The 22,062-nt window shown below is 42.2% G+C and overlaps 1 protein-coding gene across 4 annotated transcripts in view; it reads left to right on the top strand.

The window, feature by feature from the left end:
* BBS9 (Bardet-Biedl syndrome 9) overlaps window positions 1–22,062 on the top strand; it is a 66,714-nt gene that overhangs the window by 22,994 nt on the left and 21,658 nt on the right. For 3 of the 4 annotated variants that reach the window (XM_076066212.1, XM_032951033.2, XM_032951036.2), the window contains 8 exons: window positions 2,381–2,562; window positions 4,708–4,784; window positions 6,736–6,789; window positions 8,151–8,253; window positions 8,708–8,812; window positions 10,543–10,557; window positions 16,441–16,581; window positions 21,837–21,932. In XM_076066212.1, coding sequence (XP_075922327.1) covers window positions 2,381–2,562; window positions 4,708–4,784; window positions 6,736–6,789; window positions 8,151–8,253; window positions 8,708–8,812; window positions 10,543–10,557; window positions 16,441–16,581; window positions 21,837–21,932 — 773 coding nt within the window. The remainder of the gene's footprint in view (window positions 1–2,380; window positions 2,563–4,707; window positions 4,785–6,735; window positions 6,790–8,150; window positions 8,254–8,707; window positions 8,813–10,542; window positions 10,558–16,440; window positions 16,582–21,836; window positions 21,933–22,062) is intronic. The other variant, XM_032951035.2, reaches the window with a different exon arrangement.

Below are 22,062 nucleotides of genomic sequence, written 5' to 3'. Positions count from 1 at the left end.
GTGGTAATATTATACATGCTTTAAAGACACGTGGGAAATGCTTCGCAACATTTCCACGTGCTCATCATCGTATTCAACCCATATTGTGCAGTGGATATAACACAAACACAGTACAACAGTTTTGACCAAGCCAGTTACGTTGAATGAGATCATTTGATTTATCTCTTGAAATCCTGCAAAATAAAAATACAATTCGTGGAGGTAGTTTATTTTCTTGAAATGTTTAAGTCAAAACTATTTACTTTGGCAGTTTATTATCTTTTATTTGAAAAGTGCAACTCAGCCGGTGCATTTCATTGTCAGCTTCTTGACCCATTGGTTTAACCTTTGATTGCTGGCATACTTTAAACATTTTACACTGAAATATTTATTTCAGAATACATGAAAAGTCTGTGTTATAGGGGGAGATCCTGTCCAGTTAGCCGGATCTCCAGGTAAGTTTGATTACATTTAAAAATAAACAGTTACATCAATTACACCCTGTAAACCATACCTAAAATTCTAAATAAATACAAGAACTATATATAAATCCTACTTAACATTATACATGAATAAGAGTAATTGAATCTAAACTAGCCTTAATGGACAGTTATTTTTGCTCTAGTTTCTATATTATTCATCAAGTACTTTATTTTATTTGTTTTGCTTTTGTCATTTTGTGACGCCGGTCGCTCTTGCAAATGACACTTATCCCTTGTCTCTCGAGTTCTCACCTTGGTTCAGTGAAATAAAGTTACCACTTAAAGGTCACTAAACGTGAAATCACAGTACATTACTTACTGAATATCAGATCACGACACTTTCCCCTGTCTAGTTGGTCGCCATCCTATCCGTGTGGGCTGTGTGGGGTTGGTCTGTGCTAGGAGAGTTGGGCTGTGGGGAGTTTGGAATTGTCTACACATGGAGAGGGTCTTTGGCTTGAACAAAATAAAAGTTTCTTTATTTTCCAGGCAAAGTCCAGCCAAGTTCAAATTCCAGAATGTTGAAGTTTGGTCAGTCAGGATTGTACTATTACATATCTACTTCAGTCACAATCACACTTTATTGGCCAATTACTTCTTAGGCAAAGTTCTGGTTCATATTTTTATTTAAATCTAAAGTGACTACTCTTCATATACACACTCTGTGGACAGCAAAGTTTTTGTCTTTTTGTGTTTGACTGAGAACTATAGGTAAATAGCAGACCTTGACTATGATACCCCCTCTATGGGTGCTAGGAATTGCTAGCACATGGAAACACACGTTATATATCGTGGTAAAGACATATCTTTTCGGTGTATCTGGGCTGGCCCATGCTGATGCTTATTCTAGCAGTGGTGTGGACATGCCAGTAAACCTTAATAGCTGTGAGTAGGCTGTGAAATTAATCCTTAATTCAAATACCTGAATCACATTTTCACTAGGTTACATTTCCATCTCAAAACCTGAACGTGCTTGTTCAAAGAAGTCGGTCGGTGTGTCTGAACCTTTTCGTTGAGCCCTGATAATCAGTCACCCCATTGTACGTGGGTACATTCCTGTAGCGGTGTGTGTTGTGTATACATAGAGCCGTGTCCTGTTATTGTGCAAAGTGAATCAAAACAGGAAGGGCAACCTGCAGGTCCAGCATTCAGAAACTGTTACATAATTGATAAGATCCAAATGCATGCATCTCTAGTTGATGAATTACTCAGTGACAGCTGTTTACACAAGATATTTCACATTGTTGCAATGCCAGTCGAATTGATGGTGTAGCAGATAACATGTGTTTTTTTATGGCACAGTTGACTTGTAGACAAGCACGTATTTAAACATAAACCATCATCGTATAAAAATATATTAATCACAAATTAACATTTGTAATCGAAGACCAGCTATTATGTTAGCAACACGACGCAAGCTAAAGCATTCGTTCACAATGTCCTACCATGTGTCCTCTACGATATAATTATAATGTTTTCTGTATTTTAAGTGTGCACAGATTTTGGACACATTTGTAAATGTTCACTTTCTTGTAATTTTCTTGCCATTAAAAAAAAATGTGTTGCAACTTGCAGAGAAAAAAATGGCATAGGTGTTTGAGTTGGCTGTAGTGCGAGGCGGCACGGTGTGCGTGTGGACCGTGTGTGGACCGTGTGTGCACCGTGTGTGGAGCGCCTGTGCATTTGTGGACCGCGTGTGCGTGTGTGGAACGCGTGTGTTGACCGTGTGTGCGTGTGTGGACCGTGTGTGGAACGCGTGTGTTGACCGTGTGTGCGTGTGTGGACTGCGTGTGTGGCCGCGCGTGTGTTGACCGTGTGTGCGTGTGTTGACCGTGTGTGCGTGTGTTGACCGTGTGTGCGTGTGTGCACCATGTGTGCCTGCGTGGACCGCGTGTGTGGACCGTCTGTGTGTGGCTCAGGGACCTTCGTGGGATCCTGGTGACCCTGAGTGCCGAGGGGCAGCTGCAGTGCTCCTACCTGGGCACGGACCCCTCGCTCTTCCAGGCGCCGCGCGTGGAGGCCCGAGACCTCAACTACACGCAGACCGACGCTGAGATGAGGGAGCTCACCAAGCTGATCCGCGAAGCCACCAGGACTAAAGGTGGTGCACAGACGCTCGCAAGCTTCCTGCTTTCACACGACACTCAATGCGTGTTTGCAACACCAAGCGGGTAACAGAAAATGTATATAATACACGACATTTTTAGCAATGACCCTTATTCATAGTCTATTTTACGTGTATATATTTTTCCTTTCTATAGCAGTATTATTGACAAATGTGTCCAGTCTTTTGTTATTTGTGCCTTTGCACCACTGCCAGTACAGTATCAAAAGAAAAATGTGTGTTAATCTTCAAGCAGGTATGGTTCATCAAACATATTTTAGTTGCAGAAAAGTTTTTTTTTTATTCATCGAAATAGGCACGTCTCTCACGAAGAACCACATGAATGAGTAAGTGGTCTGGGGACAAGTGGACCATCTGCAGAGCGACCGTTGTTACACAGACACCAGAGTGTCCACCCTCACCACCCATACGGTTGCGTAGAAATAGTTTACGGCAACCGGTGCTTAATGTGAATGTCTCTCGTGGGCGGCCTCTGTGAAACTCTAACCCAACTTGACGTGGCCTGCAGGGGTAACGTCGAGTGAAACATCGATCACCGAGTTGGCTGTGGCACAGTAGCGGAGGCTGACCGTAATTTACCACCGTTTCCCAAGAGGGTACGCTTATTTATACAGTGGAGTCTACGTGCGTTTCACAAATATGAATTGTTTACACAGTTGGTGTGACTCCCAGAATGCACCCTACTGACATGTTATACCCTACTATCTTGTATTTAAATAGTTTTGCTAACCTTTTTCTATGAAAAAAAAAGTTGGATTCGTTCCTAATATGTCGAATAATGTAAGCCTACTCATATTTCTGCTGTGTTTTCCCTTAATATCAGTCTTTTAAAGGAACCACTTAACATTATGTTTTGTCTTCCACTTCTCTGATAGTGTGAAACTGTTGTCCATATTTTTACATATATATTTTTTTACCAAAAGGTAGTGTTTTTTTCATGAATAACCGTGTAAATAGTATTTGACCATTGTAGTGGCCATGCGTACTGCACTGAATATCAGAGCAATTGAAGTTTTTGAAGGCGTTTGAAATTCTATTTGAGTGTAGCACATCATCATGGGACATTACATATTATTTGTCAGTGAAACACGTGGTGGTGGTGGCGGTGCTGGTGGTGGTGAGTCGCTGGTATTCCGTGTGGAGGAAAATTTGATTCCAAATGGAAATACTCCACTGGGCAAGCTGTGTGCTTGACAAAGAGCGAGTGGGAAGTTACGTAGAAGAATAAGCCGGTATGGTCGTTAGTCCAAATATGAAGGCTGCATATTTGTTGATGCGCTGCAATCTCTAAACGTTTAAAACTTGATGTTGAAGGAAGTTGCTTTGACCTCGTCAGTGGAAAACCCCGAACTTAGAGAAGCGTTTCCATTTATCGTAGCCATAACAACTTACCTGACGCTGCACAATCCTCCAGCATTTAGTGACCAAATGTTACAAACGGTGTAAGATAGATTGTAAAGCTCTACTGTGCAATTTTAAAACCAGTCGTTTCACTCTACAATAGACACATTGACCTGTACAATGAAAATCATTGTTTAACAGGCTTTTTGTCAATAAAGAATTAACTATGGTAATTGAATGAAAAAGAGCTTTATAGCTCATCGAATTCCTCCAGTATAAATATTCTGATATATTAATTCGCATACATAGATTTTAGCTTGTTCATGACAGTCGGATATGTGTAGGTAGCCAAGAATAATAAAGTGATTTGAGTGTATAGCTCATTTGTTTAACTCCAATTGAATCCGCAGTGCAAAATCCTGGGTTACCATCCATGGAGCGCCGAGTCTAAACCACATGTTTAAGGATAATGAGCTGCGGTTCTACATAGCCAGTTACTGTAGACGACAATGGTTGTCTTTGTTTTTTTAACAGTTACCAAATCTCAGAATGCATTCATCAGATAAAACCATGAGGCCATTTTCTGGCAATGTTTTGTGGGAAAAAGCTTCTTCCCCTTACTGACCTCATTTGGCGATGTTTCTGCTCAGAATCAAGAGAAGCTTTGAAGTCATCAGCGAGTCCTCGAAGACAGCATAGTCATAACAATATCAGATGTCACTCCTCATAATCAATGTAAAGCTAACCTGTTGCTTTCTGGGTGCCGTGCTCCGTGTGTAGACATCTTGCCTGCCAAAGACAAGGACGATGACCTGACAGTCACAATTGCTGTGTCCTCTTCTCTCGACAGCGCGTCTGTGAGTAAAACCTCATCACGTTTTGTCAATGCTTGTGGATTCACTGTCATACTAAGGATGATTGCTTCTATCACGTCCTCTTTTGTCTTTAATTGAAACATATTCATCACCTTGTGTGCGTCAGAATTTGTATGGTATCACCTCATGAGGGGTAACCTTTGTGGTGTAACAAGCCAGTAAACATCAATTTGTTTTCAGTTCACGTACTTTAAAGGAAGGCACACCATAAGTAAACATGTTGGCGTTGATAAACACACACCTAGGAGGTGTGGATATGCTGTCTGACATACGTTTGAAGCAGCAAAGATTGGGCAATGTAATCATCTCCAACATCGCTCTTTATAAGAGTGCATTTTAAGTTGATATCCTCAAAGCTCCTACATCTCAAACTTGTAATGTTACTATGGTACAGCTGTCCTATGTGGGATATCCAGACAAGAGACTGGATGAATTAAACTTGGGTAAACCACACTCTCTGTCACCTTCTTATATGTCTACTTCTGGTGTGATTACTTCTTACAGCAGCACAGGAAATCATCCATATCACCTCAACATGTATCTACGCCAAATGGAAACTCATTGCATCTCAGCCAACAAGTTTAGTCTGCTGACAGGCTATTCCTGATGTGTTATCAGTCTTATGGAACCCACAATACACTGTCATAGATTAATTATAAAACATTTATGTTGGCTTCTTGCATCATAGCCAGGAAGTACGATTCTAGAATAAATATGTTAATTTCTAAATGCTAATCTGCCACGTTGGTCTCAACAGATGCTGTGGGTTAATATTTAAACCAAGCAAATCGTATTTTTTGTTGCACTGTTCATTCTCTCTAGATGTGATGCACTCCGGGGTATTTTGGAAACGTAATGTACGGCCAAAAAGGAACATTAAATATTTTTTTTGTTTACCATAAACCATACTCAAAGAGAGAAACGGATGTGCATGGTCATTTCTGTTCCCAGTACACGGTTGCTTGCTCAAAAACTCATTGCTTGATGCAATTGCCTTCACTTCTGCTTTTCATTCCACCTATCTGGTCAGTGGAGGTACTTTAAATGTTTTGCCAGCCCACAAAGGCCTGCATTTTATGATTTGTTGAGGTGCCAAACAATAAAACCTGTACATAAACCAGCATTTTTGTTTGGCCCCTTACCCATGGCCATTGCCACTTCTGCCGCTCAATTTTTCAAGCAACAGGAAATGAAAACAACTGGGTGCTCGCAACACGTACTGTAACTTGAACATTACCATCAATTTTTGTTTCTGTTTCAACATTGCTTCTTGTGGAGAAATTCTCCCCTATCTGTAGAATACAATATTTGTCAATGATACCTGATTTTTCTCTCTCTGTGCAAAGCAGACTTTTCCAAATAGTCAAGTGAAAATTAGCTTTGCAAGCTGGTCCATCTAAAATCTGCCACGGAGCTATATTTTATTATTGCTGGCATCTAACCACAGATTGTATCATAACCGTGCTATTCCTGTGAAAAGTTACATTCTCAAATGCGAACGACTACAGCCCCTTTGCATTCTAGTTTCTAACTAGGAGAGAGATACTTCATGTAGAGATGCAACAAAGGCAAGACGCTCCCAAATTACAGGTCTTCTATAACATGTGGAAATGAATGTGCGTGATTACGTAATGGACTTACTCAACAGATTGTTTATAGGTCGTGAGTATGATAATCTGCTATAATTAGGGTTTAAGTAACGTCTGCTTGAAGTAAAGTAACTTAAAAAAATAACTAAACTGCATTTGTATTCCTTTTCACAATTCCTTCCCTTAATATTAACTTATTTCATCTTTAAGAAGATAATTGTCTCAATGCTTGGATGTCTGCAGGACTGTTTATTGTCTTTTTCCAAATTGGTGGTGTTCTTGTACTGTTTGGAATATTATCTGTCCCAAAATTAACACCTGTTTTCAATAAATCCTGCCTCTAGGTAGCATCTGGGATAGACATAAGCGGAGAGTCTGTGCCATCCATCAGCGTTAAGGTAGGTCATCGGAAAACGTATCTTGCATGTAGAAAAATGTGGTTTACTTTAACAGTTAAGCTAATATCTTTTGTAACAGTTGTATCTGCACAAAAGAAAGTTCACCAAGAGCCATTCCATATGTTAGTGCGTTGCTGAAGTTTTAAGTTTCATTTGTTTATTTACATTTATTTCAGTTGCTAATTATAATCAGTGTTCCAATGCTATGATGTGAACCATCTATAATGTATAACATACAGTACCTAACTTGACTGTTAGAGGCCTATAATTGCAAAGCAGTGATGAAATGCCATTGGCATCTGTGGTTTGCATTTAACCTGATTGACACTCAACACTGCGAAAGCTATCAAAATCTTAGAAAACATGTGCCACACTCAGTGATATTGGCGTGATTTTGGGATTAATCGTTCCATTTTAGTGGAATTTGTCTCAAACTCGCTTGGGAATTATCTTGAGATAGCTATACAGAACTGATACGCTTCCTAACTCTAATATAACAATAACAAAAGCAAATGTTTCTTGTTATGTTGTTAAAATAATAACTTATAATGTTTTTAACTTAATGGAATAAAACTTGCCAAAATGACATATGACCCAATACTTTTGTTTTGTGCATCATTCCAAAGTTAATCCAACCTAAAACCCAACCACTAGAGGCCCTATGCCTAGTCACGGGTTCAGCACTGGCTTGGCCTTGAACAGCGGCTAAGCTCCGGCTGGAGCAGCTAAGCTCAGGATAGAGCGGCTAAGCTCAGGCTGGTGCGGCTAAACTCAGGCTGGAGCGGCTGAGCTCAGGCTGGAGCGGCTAAACTCAGGCTGGAGCGGCTCAGCTCAGGCTGGAGCAGCTCAGCTCAGGCTGGAGCAGCTAAGCTCAGGCTGGAGCGGCTCAGCTCAGGCTGGAGCTGCTCAGTTGCTCTCAGTGGACAAAAAAGCAACTGAGCCATGGTTTGGCCCAGGTTCAGCTCATGGAAATCCCGAGCATGGCTGGAGACCATGCTCGGGATTTTCAAAGCCATGTTTAACTCGTGCCCGCTCTAAGCATGGTCCCAGAAATGCTTACAGCCCTTTCTGGTGTTTGGGTTGAGTTTACTTTGTAATAATAATGCACTTGAGCCAGAGCCAAGCCTGAGGTGAGCCGTGACTAAGAATATGGATCAGAGCGTAGCCCGTACTCAGACACTCACTTCGTCATTGTAGACGGACAGGTGAACATTGTTAGATAGAACTGCACAAGTGGTATGCTTTGTGGGAGCAGCGGCTATTCGAGCTGCCAGACACGCCGTTGATGTGCCGTGGTGCATGACCACTCTTTTGATAGGACGTGGCGCTCTTGAGCTCACACACCGTCGCTTGTCTTTCAGATAACCGTACAGAGCAGACGCATCCTGCAGAGTGTGAAGGTGATGGTGTCTGTCCGAGAGCCCCTATCCGTGACCAGGGATATGTTCACATATTACACTCTAGGTACCACAGGATGTCTCACTCGCATTACACTCATCAATACTATTGCCTTAAATCGCATCGCTCGCACCTAGCGCTGCCATGCGAGGCGAGGGCTCCTACAGTCTGACAAACGTTCACAATATTTATAACGTTTCCATTCATGATTATCAGTGTAATGGAATGTTTGTTGATAAACAAGGATAGAAGGCATTCGTTTTGGATATTACTCATATCGTAATCATCATCAACCATTAGTTATCTACTGCTGGATGAAGGCAGTCATCACCTTGAATGCATTAAGGCCTTTGTTTTTTTATACAATAATATTTACAGTTATAGAGCATCTTAACAGCCTAATCTCCAGCAGATGCTTCACAGGAAAACTAAAAACCAAAAAAGTTAGCAAAAAGTGCGCGGGGGGGATGTGATGACGGGTGGCGAGCTCCCCTCGCGTGCGTGTGCCGTGATCGCGCAGAAGCCGGGAGGCCGACCGCGGCCACCGTGTCGGTGTTCCTGAAGCAGCCGCACCCCCCGGCGGAGCTGCAGGGCGAGGCGGTGGTGCACTACAGCACGCCCACAGGTGCGCACGGTGACGCGGTGCCCGGCACACGCAGCCAGTGTGGCGGGGGGTGGGGGCAGCTCGTGGCTGCGACAACGGGCGGGTTGTTCCATCGTGATCCGCCCGTGCATCTACAACATCCGGCCGTGCATCTGTCCACGCTTTCTTTGTGACCTTGGGATATCTGATACCGCGATCTGCATGTTTACATGAAATGGGATGAATGCTACCTCTGTTAAAACGTTAGTTTGGTCGGATTTGAAATTATCGATAGAAGTCTTCAAACATTGTTGCGTTGTTCATTGTTGTCTCTTATCCATTGTGTTGGTTTAGATAACCACCCTGATATCTCTGTAATAGGTTAGTGAGTGTCTTGGGAAGTTTGTATTTATACCAGGGACAGAACAAAGCTGACAGTTTCATCAGGCACATCGTATCATGACGGCCAGTTCATAGACCACTTTATATTGTTCCAAAGACCATTCCTTGTTGAATTGTATCGCAATCAGTTTAACACGTAGGCTTTCGCGACCAATATTATCCATAGTAGAGGTTTTTTTGGGGTTAGATCGCGTAAATGTATATTGTGCAGTCAGCCTCTCGTTTAAGATAATCCCATTGCATGCATTCATTTGGCCCATAGAGTAGGAGCGTCCTTAATTGGGTAAACTTCTGAGTTCAGAGCCTCTGTGTATTGTTTTTCGATATCAAATGTAATTTTGCTCTCGCTTACCTCTACACATTGACCCTGGTCTGCCTTCAGCAGTTGCCCCGCATAAACGTGCATCGTTTGTATTTTCCCAGTGGTGTCCCTGCAATATGCATTTTGTTTTGCTCATGTTATCTTTATCTCCACTGCAGTCTTCTCTGTTAATTTATTCGGTCATTTTCGACAGTTAATAACCATCAGCTGTTACAATGACCTTTCCATTTGCGAATCTGATAGGGCTAATACAGTCACCATTACTTTCTCGACTTTGTTTTTCAAAATGGATCTTCCAGTTTAACACGTAGGCTTTCGCGACCAATATAATCCATAATAGAGTTTTTTTTAAGTTAGAATGCATAAATACGTAAATGTGTCGTTGAAACCCGCCACCACCCAATACAGCCAACTAGTAAACTTTGTCACGTAAACAGAACATGCCAATTCGTCACTAGTACAGCACATCGGTGTGTTGGAGAGCCAAGCCACAACATTTACAATCTGAGTACGACGTTTCGCCAGTAATTGCAACTAGCTTCATCAGGCGACAGCCAGATCTGTGCACAAGAGTGCAGAAGCGTGGTCACCACATCTACGTGGTCACCACATCTACGTGGTCACCACATCTACGTGGTCACCACATCTACGTGGTCACCACATCTACGTGGTCACCACATCTACGTGGTCACCACATCTACGTGGTCACCACATCTACGTGGTCACCACATCTACGTGGTCACCACATCTACGTGGTCACCACATCTACGCCTCTATGTAAGGAACGAAACGGTTGGACTTCTCTACAAATCTGGCTTAGCTTATGAGATTTAATGAGGTCGGGCGCATTCCAGGTGGGTTGGATGGCTATTATGTGTGAGGACAATGCAGATAAATTCCGATTTTTTGTTGTCAGAACTTAGAACTTAAATGACATACATAGGAGGATAAAACAACAAACTCCAAAATATCTCGACCAAAAATGATTTTGAACAATGGTGCTTGACACGTCTGACATTTATTTCCTTCTCTTTGCCTGCAAACTCAGAGCGGAACCCAACAGGTAAGCCCTTCACACTGATAACATCGAGCTCTGTTGGCCTTTGCGATTGAGCCCACGCACCCGTGATAGAGGGCACAGCTGTGTCCGTGAAAATCGCAGCCTAATTCAGTGGCAACCACGGAACATTGGTCAGCAGATACAGGGATTAGCCATGGCTTGCTTCGTTCACTTGCACGTGATCTTGTTGAGGACTAATTCTGCATGCGTCTTCCCCACTCAGACAGCTGTCGGGGCCGAGGTCACCAAAGTTACACCGCGATCCGTGTAGCAGCTTACACGTCATAGAATGTGTTTTTTGTCCTGCCAGTGTGCTCTCTAGACTGTGAGGATTTTTTTTATTATATTGTAAACTTTTCCCACTCATGTTAGGAAAAGTGGTTGGCGGTGATACACCCCAAAATCGGGAGTTTAAATTATGAGGTTTAAAACACTCCTTGTAGTTTTAACATCACACACAGATGTGCATTACATGTACCAAAAACTCTCAGCCTTAACCAGACCAGCGGCTCAAAAGAACTGATTGTGTGGCCATTTAGTTGTTTAAGACCGACTCAAGCATTTGTGAAAATGTGGCTATCCCAACAGCCTGAGAAGTATAAATTTGAGAACTTTAGTGATGCGTTTTGGCACCATTTAAATATTAGAATTTCACTCCTGGAACATTTAGTGTATGTGGTGAGATATTGTTATCACAGCAGCTTCTAGGTTATTATATCGACATACTGTAAGTGTCTAAGTGTGTACATAGCCAGTCCCTTAATTTTCAAACTTGGTATATTTGAACCATGACACCAGCACGCAAGGGCCTAGTGTTTTTGAGTGGCGTCACAGGATCTTAAACGTCCACTGAAATTCTGAAATAAGTGGCGGACGTACTGCCACTCGGCCATAGTACGGCCTTGTCATCACGTTGCAGGTTATCAAAAAGGTGTTTAATTAATCACTGTTAACCATCATAAAAGCTTTTGCCCTTTGACTTCGTGAGTAGTTCGTTAAATATCACTCACTATTATTTTAAATTGTCCGTTTAACTCATTATTTGAAGAACCCCCTCTATTTCATCCCATCTCCCCAACCTGTTCTCCACACCATCAAATGCGAACAAATGGAATTCACATGACAGACCTCATGTAGAATCTCAACAAATAGTGTGTTTTTATACCGTAGATGATCACAATGCCAAATGGTATATCTAAATCTGCCGGATGGGCTTGATAGCTCAAATGTCCCACGCAAAATTTAGTTAACACATGTGCGGCCCTGTTTAGTTGCGAAAGAAAAGCCGCTACGCAGTTCTTCCAATAAGGGCTGTAATTGTCATTTATTTCGTTACTGTGTAGGCAATGCCCTGTAGATTGCACAATTTTGAGTTGAAGATGAAGAACGTTTTATTAGCTCGGTACACCAAGTCAAGTAAGTGCTAAAGGTTTGTCCCAAATTTGTTGTACTTTAGCTGCGCACGCATAACCAAGCTTGCCAAGTACAGAGCCAAACATTGATGCATCATGCATGCGAGTACTTCTCCAGCTTGTCAGGAAGTTGGCTTGAGAATCACTCTCATTTGGCATCCACTGGCTCGAGTAATGTCGCACATGCTCTAGTTATTAATACTTTCTCTTTACATGTTAAGTGAGCATTTTGTTAGGTCCGAAACCTCTCCAAAAATGTGTATAAGAAAAACAGAAGTTATTCAGTGTCAATGATATACATCTTCCAAACCCCGGGATTTATTCCATATGTATCAGTGTACACTTTCCATGCATGGATTCACACACTTTATGCATTTTTCCTGTGCTAGCTTTGATTAGAAGCTTGTTTGGAATTACTTTTCAGTATACTTGCATACTTCCTCGTAAAAAAATGTGCAGTAGTCAATTATACTGCATGTTGGTAATCTATTGTGTTTTCAACCGCTGAATTATGGTTGGAATTCAAAGTGCTGTATTTAATAATAAAATAGCAATGCTGTACCTAATGACATACATAACAGTGCAGTGCTACATAACCCCAAGGCAAGAATGCTCAAACATTCAAAGGCATACCACAGTCCAAGGAGAAAGTCTTTACAGACAGAATCACAATCATCATTCCCTTGAGCAGAGTAGTCCACTGGGGGAACACTGCTGATAAGTGATCCTCCTCCATTTAGCGTCGTCCTTGGCAGCAACCAACAGACTGCTGAGAGGCAACTGTGTCCACTCTATGTATATATTCTTGCCAATTGTTTCTGTATCTTCATGTGCCTCCTACCGTCATCAACTGGGCCTTGCGATATTGCGTGGACAAGGTTAAAGGGACAAGGTCATCACGCGACATAAAACACAATAGCTTCTCTCTAATTGGTCACAAGGCTGTAATTTTTCACAATTTCGCATGACAATACTGCACACTCATCACCATTGATTTTATATTCAGTGTAAGAGACTCGTAGCAATTTTATCCAATTTCTCATTGGTATAATGTGTATCTTGTATTCCATTTCAGCTGCGATATTGCGTGCTTCATACCTGCAGAGGAAATTATAAAATACAATGCATGCAGGAGTCAATGTGCATGTTCTTGTCTCATGATATCGTGTTGAGAAATTTTCAGTGGCTCGAAATGTTGTGGACTTCATCTCGCTGTTGTACCCTTATTATTTAATGTGGAGCCAAGATATTCAATGCAGTTACCGCCTTGTAACGGGTTTCCCTGGGCATTTAAACGTTTTGTTTAAGTCTTGTATTACCACAAGACTATATATGCTTCACAAGTTGAATTCCATCACGTGGCTTTACTTATTTTTTCTGTTGCCCTATTTGATCCCAATGGAGCTGACGACACCGCGTCACGAGACAAACAATCCGCTCGGACCTCTCGCGGAAACGTTAGCGCGCGACCCTGCTGCCACGGAGCACGTGGTGCACTCTTCACTGCCATCTTGGAAATACCCACACTGCTTTGCTTCGCTATTACATCACTTCACATAGATGTTTGCCAATACCACTCCACACACGTTCAGTGATCTGTACGAAAAAGTGCAGGTTAGCCTTGAAGCACCATTGTAGAATTTCTTCTGCTCCATCCTTGGGGTCAATGTCAGCAGCAAAGCAGAGTTTATTGTTCCACCTCCCACTGTCACTGCACCTTCGGAGGTGCCAAGTCTCTCTATCGTTACGTCGGCCCAGAAGATGACCAAGTAATTTGGCAAGAGAATAAGTCTGAACGCAAGCTACTATTGAGTTATTGAAGAGGGTGTCTGTCATGGTCACAAGATTAGATCCAAACTTTGACAATCTCCAGTTGAAGGTTTTTTTCATATTGACTTAGCGGTGTGTTAGTGGCCCTTCATGTAGACATCCCCACGTGGTATTCACAGATGTGAGGTTTGTGCAATGGTTCTGAAGCGGGCTTGTTGCCCTGCCGCTACGATATCGGCTAACGGCTTTAATCGGTTTGGCAATACAAGGATAACAATGCTACGATGATTGACGAGGGTTTGGCATTCCCTTGAATTTCCTTTGTTTGGCAATGCGGTGATAATGGATTATTTATATGGCTACAATTTTTATTGGTAATGTGTTAAAGAATATATATAAATATTGTAATGCTGCTTTATCTGAAATGACACGGTAACTGCAGGAATGTTGTGAATTCCAGCCGTTTTTCCTGTTTTCGATGCCTTTCTTGCCCTCAATTGCATCCCCCCTCGTAGCTTCCACGTCACTGATCACGAGCGTGCTCCAGCCTGACGTTCCGCCGACTGGAGAACAAACGTGCAAGTCGTTGTGACTTAACACATATGTTCAGAAAAATATATAATTTAGAAAACTAAGAAGTGCGTTAAGTTATATACTGACTGCGCTTAATCTAAAGTATATATTGATCTGGATCTATGTGCCTTAGGTGCATCCACTGAAACCTGGGACTCTTCAATGTATCTTTATATTCACTGTACAATTATTAACATTAGCGTTTAGAAGCACTTTTACATTGAGGATTATGGGAACTATTTATTTTAATGTAAAGTAATATACAATACACGACATACTCTTTGGTTCTGATGATAGACGCTTGTGTTGCGCCCGAAACGTCGTGATTTATTTTATTTTCTACCTACGTGACTTTACCGAAAGAACCAAAGAGTATGGATTCCTGCAGTCACGAAAGCTTCAAATCAAGAATATACTACATTTGAAATATATCTGTCCATTCTATATATCGTGATCTCATTCATATATATAAAAAAAAAATTGTGATACTATACTGCGTTGGTGGTGTCACATAAGCACAAATAGCAAACACACTCGACAACAACAACATTGTGGCCTGCAAAGGAAAAGTATACAATCGGGCAATTCCACTTCTTCACAGCACATCGGCAAGAGAGATATAGGGTAGAGTGGCCTCTCTGTGCTGTGAAGGTCCATTACCAAACATGTCACCTATTATAAATGTTTCTTTCTAAGGCAGTGTTATTGATTAATGTCTTCAGATTTTGTATTAATATTTCTAGCATAGTCCAAATACAATCTTTGATTTGGAGCTTTCGTGACTGCAGGAATCCATACTCTGTGGTTCTTTCGGTAAAGTCACGTCGGTAGAAATAAAATACGACATGAATGTGACCGTGCTTATGGGCAGAATCTAAACCAGGGGTGGCCTGAGGGACGCTTCTCAGTCCGTGACTCAGCTTCCCGTATCTCGTGGCCCCAGGAGGTCTACTGTCTCGAAATGGCTGGCCAACAACAACAACGACACCAAGTACAATATTTACCACCGCCGCCGCCGCAAGCATCTTATCAGCACTGAGGGGGTACCAGACGGGATCATTTTGACCTGGTCACGTCGCCGTTTCTAATTTTACTTTAGTATTCATACAAAAGTAATACAAAATGACGACAAAAGATTTAGAAGTGAACAGTTTTTATAGATTGTTCCTCCCCGCAGAGAACTCGGTCTGCTGTGGCCAGTCCCGCCTGTGGTCATGCGCCTTGGTGTCTAAATCTTTTGGAGTCATTTTAGTATTTAATATAAATACATGTTAATTTTGATTCATATGTTGTTTTTTTCTGGCTTTATTTGAACGAAAAGACACAAATTCGCCCATTTTCTCATTGAAAATATGTACATTTCAAAATATCACTGTCCCGGTCACAAAAGCAAAGTTTCTGGGGAAAAATAGCAATTTTCTGTACTTTTTAGGCGTAAGCAATTAGGAAATAAGACTTAAAAAATGATAATTGTTACACAGTGTTATCGAAGAGCACTTAAATATGGGTACAATGATAAAGGATGATTATGGATCGGGATACCTTATACCTCTAGTGGTAGTGCCTTACGCCAATAATCTCTACTTCTTAGCAGCCAGCCTATCAACGGTCTGGAAAATAACGAGTGAGCAAAGAAGCCATGTATATACGTTGATAGTGGCAGGTAAAAATATGTACCAGGACTTTGCAATTTCCACGTTGATTTTAGATACTTAAGCATTAAATCTTCTGGGTATTTTTTTACCAAAACACGTCATTCAAAAAAGTATGTTTTTGTGAGAGACATTTTAAATTGATTCCACTGTTAAATATCATAACACCAGGTGGTCTCCCCAGTAGAGTGAAGGAGGAGACAGCTGTGCAGAAAAGTGTCCTCATTATCATGGGATGACTTTGGTGTTGGGGTGTACAGGGCGATTTCTGTTGTTGCCGTCCTGGCAATCTTCCTGGCAGGTATTCTCTTGAGATGTTCTCTTCTTACACTTGGCTGTCTTTCTAAACCGCTTGTCAATTACCTCGTCGTTGTTGTGCAGCCAGCGGTGTCTGTCCGGAGCTTTGAAAGAACGGGAAATCAATGCTTTAATCCAATCCTCGTGCAAGCCCCTCGCTGAGACCTTGCATTGCTTTCTAGGAGTGCCACGAGTGGTGAAGAGCGCGTTCACACTCCCGCTGGTCCTCGCTTGTCACCCGGCTTCCCCGGCCAAGAACGCTCAGCACAAGCTCACAATCGACACCAACAAGCCTCCCGTCAGTCTGGCGGCCCTCTTCCCAGGTGGGTGGGCTCACTCTCCGGGGAAAGTGAAGCTCCATACTCTTTGGTTCTATTCGGTAAAGTCACGCGTTCGTCATTAGGGTGCAACGGGAATCGGATCCAAGCCCACTGACTGCAATTTTTCATATTGCTGGTGAATTACGCTTGAAAACGGGCATGGCAAAGGAAATCCTTCATCCAGCAGTGGATTTAAAAGGACTGTAAATCATTGTTACTAAAAATAATGCTTTGTATTGTTGTTAAAAGATGTAAACTTCTTCTGGAGTAAGTTTAATGCTCAGTGCCTAAGTGCCATCTTTGGTAAACAGTTGTTGATCTCTGCCTGTGAAGCATTTAAGGATTTGCTTAATTCAAATTGCATGCTGAATACATTTTTTAAATGCAGCATTGCATTCATTAGCTTTTCTAGCAAGTTACACTTCCAATTTGATTGGTATAATTTAGGGATATAAATGCAACTTTTTTTTATAAATCCAAAAACATCTTTAGTGAAAGGTGCTTCATTAGTTACTGATTAAATCTCAAAGTGGAAGTTAGGAACTTTTTTGTGGTGAGCATACATTATATATTAAGTATGGTAGCTTTCTATAGCAAATGAAATGTGCTGTAGTGGTTATAATGCACTGTTATGTTGTGAAGGTTTGACAGTTTATGGGAGTGGCACCAGCACCCTCCTTGGGGTTTCCAGGGTTGGTGCAAATCACGTCTGAATTACGCCACCTGTTTGTGCCATTTGAGACTTAAAAACCAACTTGAATCCCCTCCCAAACTGCAGCCCTTTGCCTGTCGCTGATGAAAGCTACAGACTGTGCTCTCAGTGTACTGCCTAACTATTAATTCCCACATCATTAAATGCATTTCTAGAAACTTAACGTTTGAAATGTGTTACTACTATTGATCTGCTTCACGAATTACACCTCCGCAAATGTTCCCCCAACGCACGCAATTGTGCTGTGGTTCAGACGCAACCTTCCCTCAAGCAAAAGTACTTTTGTGAAGTGTTGGTTATGATCAGAGGCACTGCAGCATGTGACTCAAGCCCTTCAGGCAGTGTGTGTGTCGCCTACTCCCCTCCCACACCTATCACCTGTCTATGTAACCCTACCAGTACGATAAGTTGTACTGTGTATATAGTACAATTAAGGTATATATATCAATTCGAATTGCATTTACACAAAATTAATACGTAAGACATTTAGTTAATGATGAATAACAATTGAGTAACTCTATTATATACTTTAATAACAGTTTAAAAATCCTTCCTGTGCAGTGGAAGCAGCGCCTCAGGCTTTCACCGTGGAGCAGAGCGCGAAGGCCGAAGTTCGCCGGGCGTCGAATGCTTCGTGGGTTTTTTGAGGGGGTCGTTGAATGAATTTGTTTGTTTGTAAAAAAACTACATTTGATCAAAGTGATAAATGAGAGAATGCACTTGTAGCCGAGCACGTAGGTTACCCAGGCGTCCAATTGCGCAGGCTCGCCAAGTTCGATACAGCTGATAAGTACGCAGCTGTAGAAATGCGAGCGCACAGCAGCACCATACCCCAGGTGGCCACCGCAGTTAGGTGAATTTTCTCACGTGTCCCCTAGAGAAGTCACGTGTACCCCCAGGGGTATGCGCACCGCGGGCTGTCAACCGCTGTTCTAAGGTGCCTCGAAGGAATGCCAATCACTAAAAGTATCTCTTTGGCATTTCAGCCACCTCGCCGTACGCTCACGATGTGCTGCTGTTGTTGTTGTCGTGCACGAGCCAGTCCGGACGTTATGAACGGTAGCAGTCGAGGTGCCCGCAGTGGCCACGGCTCGACTCATTCCACACCGTCGCCCTCGCTCCTGCACGCATTGCATGGCAACATTCTTCGGTTGTTAGGAACCAACTGCACGTAAGACTCTGCCCCTGCTTAGGGAACTGTTGGCAACAAAACCGTGACGAGTGTAAAACGTTTATATTGTCGTACTACAGGTTTTTAATCGACTGATAAGAAAAAAATAGTGTGAGAATTCTCATGATGTGTACTGTAAACCTGCAACATTTATGCACGTGTAGGATGTATACACAGTGAATGGTGCACTGAGTTATAAAACCCGAGACCTTGGTTCGATTCCTGGCCATGGGAAATATCAGTGCCCAGCGATGTCTGAACCAGTCCCGAGCCGCCCTTCACCAACCTGGACTGTCCAGATTCTAAATGGGGGGGAGGGGGGGGGGCAAAAACCTCCAGTGACCAACACAGCATGGGGCAGCCTTAATCCAACTGTGAAGTGACAAACAGATGTCAGCTATTGTTGAATATTAGTTTGCAGCAAACGGAACACCGTGCGTGAATAGTAATTTGCACAAATTAGAAGCCCACATTTCTACCCTGTTTCATTGGCAAATGTACATGGGCTATGGAGAGGCGGCCCCCACCGTGACAGAGTGGAATTTACCCTTGCTGGTTCATTGCCACAAGTGGTGATGAGCACCATCCCAACGCGAATTCAATCAGAGAGCCTCGCCGCTCCCACCGCTATACCTGCGCACTGCGTGTGTTGTGTTTATAGATAACAAAAACGAATTTATACGTTTCAAGAAAAAGGTATCTAACTGCTTACAATATATACAGTTGTAAGCCTACAATGCCTTGATGGCTTTAATAGCCCGTGGACCTTTTTTACACGTATGACATATAAAGAACAAAAATAGTGGCGGAGTGGCGGAGTGGCAACGTACAGAGGCCCCACTTCCTCGTTCATGCTATGGGGATAGGCTGCGCTGGTTTGTAAACTGATCTTGTGGGAAAGGTTCAGACCAAACGTAGAAAAGGTCATCATTTGAACAAGATAACTGTAAATTTTAGGTCATTAGGTTGAGCCACTTTTGAGTTGTGGTGAGCGATAAATTATAGGTTACTTAGTTTTGTCGGCTCCTGGGTTATTGTGGTGACGAGAGACAGATGCACAGAAGGACAGACGAGTACGCGAGGAATTCCCCGGCCACCGAGTCTACTGTGCTTGTTCTCGTTTGAGCAAAGTACCAGCCAGAGTAGGCAAAGTAAACAATGATCTATTGGTCTAAGCTGGGCGGAGAGTACAAGCGAAGGCCCCACTTAATGTTTGTCTGCTTCATATCACCGTGCGCCATGGAGCATTTAAGGTGTGGCAAAGCGTCACATTATCTTATGGCCTCGGTCTTGCTTTATATCACGGCGTTTGATGTTGAGTTCCACTTAGCGCTGACATTTCAAACACACGAGCTAATTTCGGTCCACTTACTGTGCTGCCGTGGCCGCACTCACTGCTGTTTTACACCACTTTTTATAAGTGCACTCTTTGAATGTTAACATGCAAATCGAAGTGCTGTTTGCCAACGTAAAATGTACTTTAGCCCACCTGTGTCATCACCTCGCTCGAGAGGGAGAAACCCCGCCGTAACCAAAAGCCGTGTGTCGTCGTGCCTGGTGAAGACACAGCGCGAGCTCCCAGGGGGCAATGCTCCCCACGCGTCAGCGTTTTGCTGCTCGCCCCGCATCGCCCCCATCAGAGATCGTGGAATGCTTTACCAGTTTTCCTTGAACGTCTTTCGCGCCGTATGTAGCCATCTGTGCTCATGGGAGGTGTGCGGGGGAAGGACAACAACAAACGAAACGCAAAAAGCAGCGATTTCGTTTCTTGTTGAGAAGTTTTACGAGGTGTAGCCACTGTGCACAATTGTGTTCAGAGCTCGATTTATCGCAAGTGAAGAACATTTAATTCCTTGCTCATATAACACTGCACATATTGATTTTCGATTGCAATAGCCTGGAGCAAGGACTCACCTTGCGATGCATCATCTGGTGAAACAGCCTTATAAATGTAGAAGATTTTGAGAGCCTGCTGTTTAGATATGCTTTTTACGGTGTCATTATAATTGTAAATCATCTCTACATTTATAGATGGTTATTTTTTTCGACAAAATGCGGCTACTATAGATTCGGTTACAATTGGAGTTAGAATATAAATGTACATTTGTTATAATTTTAAGTAAAAATGTTGGTTTGCATATTTGAAAATCCATCCTTGCTCAAATGTATTTTAATGTATCACGAGTTGCGGATTACCTTTGCGCGTTATTGAATAAACACGAGGTTTTTGGTATTTCTCATGGAAAGGTTAACTGACAGAATGATTAACTAGTGTTCCAATAATACTCAGTAGCTAACAAAGCATCCTTCCTGACCACAAGGTCACTTACCCCTCCAGTCCTGCACAGGTTTGTGGGCCCTCCCACGTGCAGTCTCTTTCAACTCCTCAATCATAAGATTGGTGTAGCCTCGCAATGTTGGGCAGGGCTTGCCTTGAAGTCACTCCTTAAAATAATATTGCTTGGGGCTCAAAATCATGCACCTTAATGTTACAGTGTTACAGCGATTCAATGATTCGTCTGCAGAAACTACAACATTTATTTTAACGTTGTAATAAATGGCAATAAAAAAAAAAACTAACATTGTTTAAAATTTGAGTTGTTTTTACTTGGCAAGACCCTCCTGATAGAGAGCAATGAGATTCCGTGAGGTTTTGCTGAGTAAAAAAAAAATGTAAATGAAAAGTAAAATGGAAATAAAACAACCAAAGCAAATGACAGCTGTAACTGTACAGGATTGCAGTAGCACCACTCCACGTGCTGGTTAAAGAGTCAGTGCACTACGAGTCCCGATGAAATGCCCAACTTCAGTAATCCCAATAACTTGCCTGTAAATGCATTCACCGTCAAAGCGTAGTAGGAGCTGGCTTTTCATTGAAAGGGAACAGGTTGAATGTATCATCTAAAGGTAATTATAGGCGTGATGCCGTTTTCAACTGCCTTGGTATTAGTGGCAGCATTAAAAAACATATGCATGTCAGATATTCTTGCCCTCTTCAAGAAAAGGATTTTAAGTTAGCAACAGTTCAACTTCTATGCATTTACAGTAATTATATAAAGACAATCAATCATTAACAATAAATATTGAAATAATTATCATGTAGCTCATTATTATTAAGGAGATGGATTGTGTTTTTTTCAAGGATTATTCATTTAATTTGGCCATGGCATTTACACTTTCAATAAAACAGTTCAGCGTTCATGAGAAATTGAGCATACACGTTGCATACGTAGATTTCAGATTGCTGATGTGAGTAAATTGAGTCAATCGCTATGTCATCGAAATTTTTCATCTGTGTTTTTAAATATATATTTCAACTCATACAGTGTATGGAGAACGTGTCATTCATGCAATGCATGTCACTTCTGTGCACAGATTTTCTACAGCAGTCTGAAGAAGGCCAAGTCAACGCACTTGGATTTCAGTTGCTGCGGGGTTCTAGGGTGACCGTCCTGGCTTCTAAAACATCCCGTGAGTACGCTTGGCAGGCGCTCCAATTGGACATCGACAGCCTGCCCGAGGTTGGCACTCACAATATCCCTGGCCATGTGTTTGGATTCCCGCTAAAGTGGTACCGGTATTTTTGTCAAGCATTATCTCT

The sequence above is a fragment of the Petromyzon marinus genome, chromosome 10 (assembly GCF_048934315.1).
Source record: "Petromyzon marinus isolate PM22_M1 ecotype Great Lakes invasive population chromosome 10, UKy_Petmar_22M1.pri1.0, whole genome shotgun sequence".
Taxonomy (NCBI): domain Eukaryota; kingdom Metazoa; phylum Chordata; class Hyperoartia; order Petromyzontiformes; family Petromyzontidae; genus Petromyzon; species Petromyzon marinus.
Note: the sequence above shows the minus strand (reverse complement) of the source record. Positions and strands in the feature narration are given on the sequence as shown.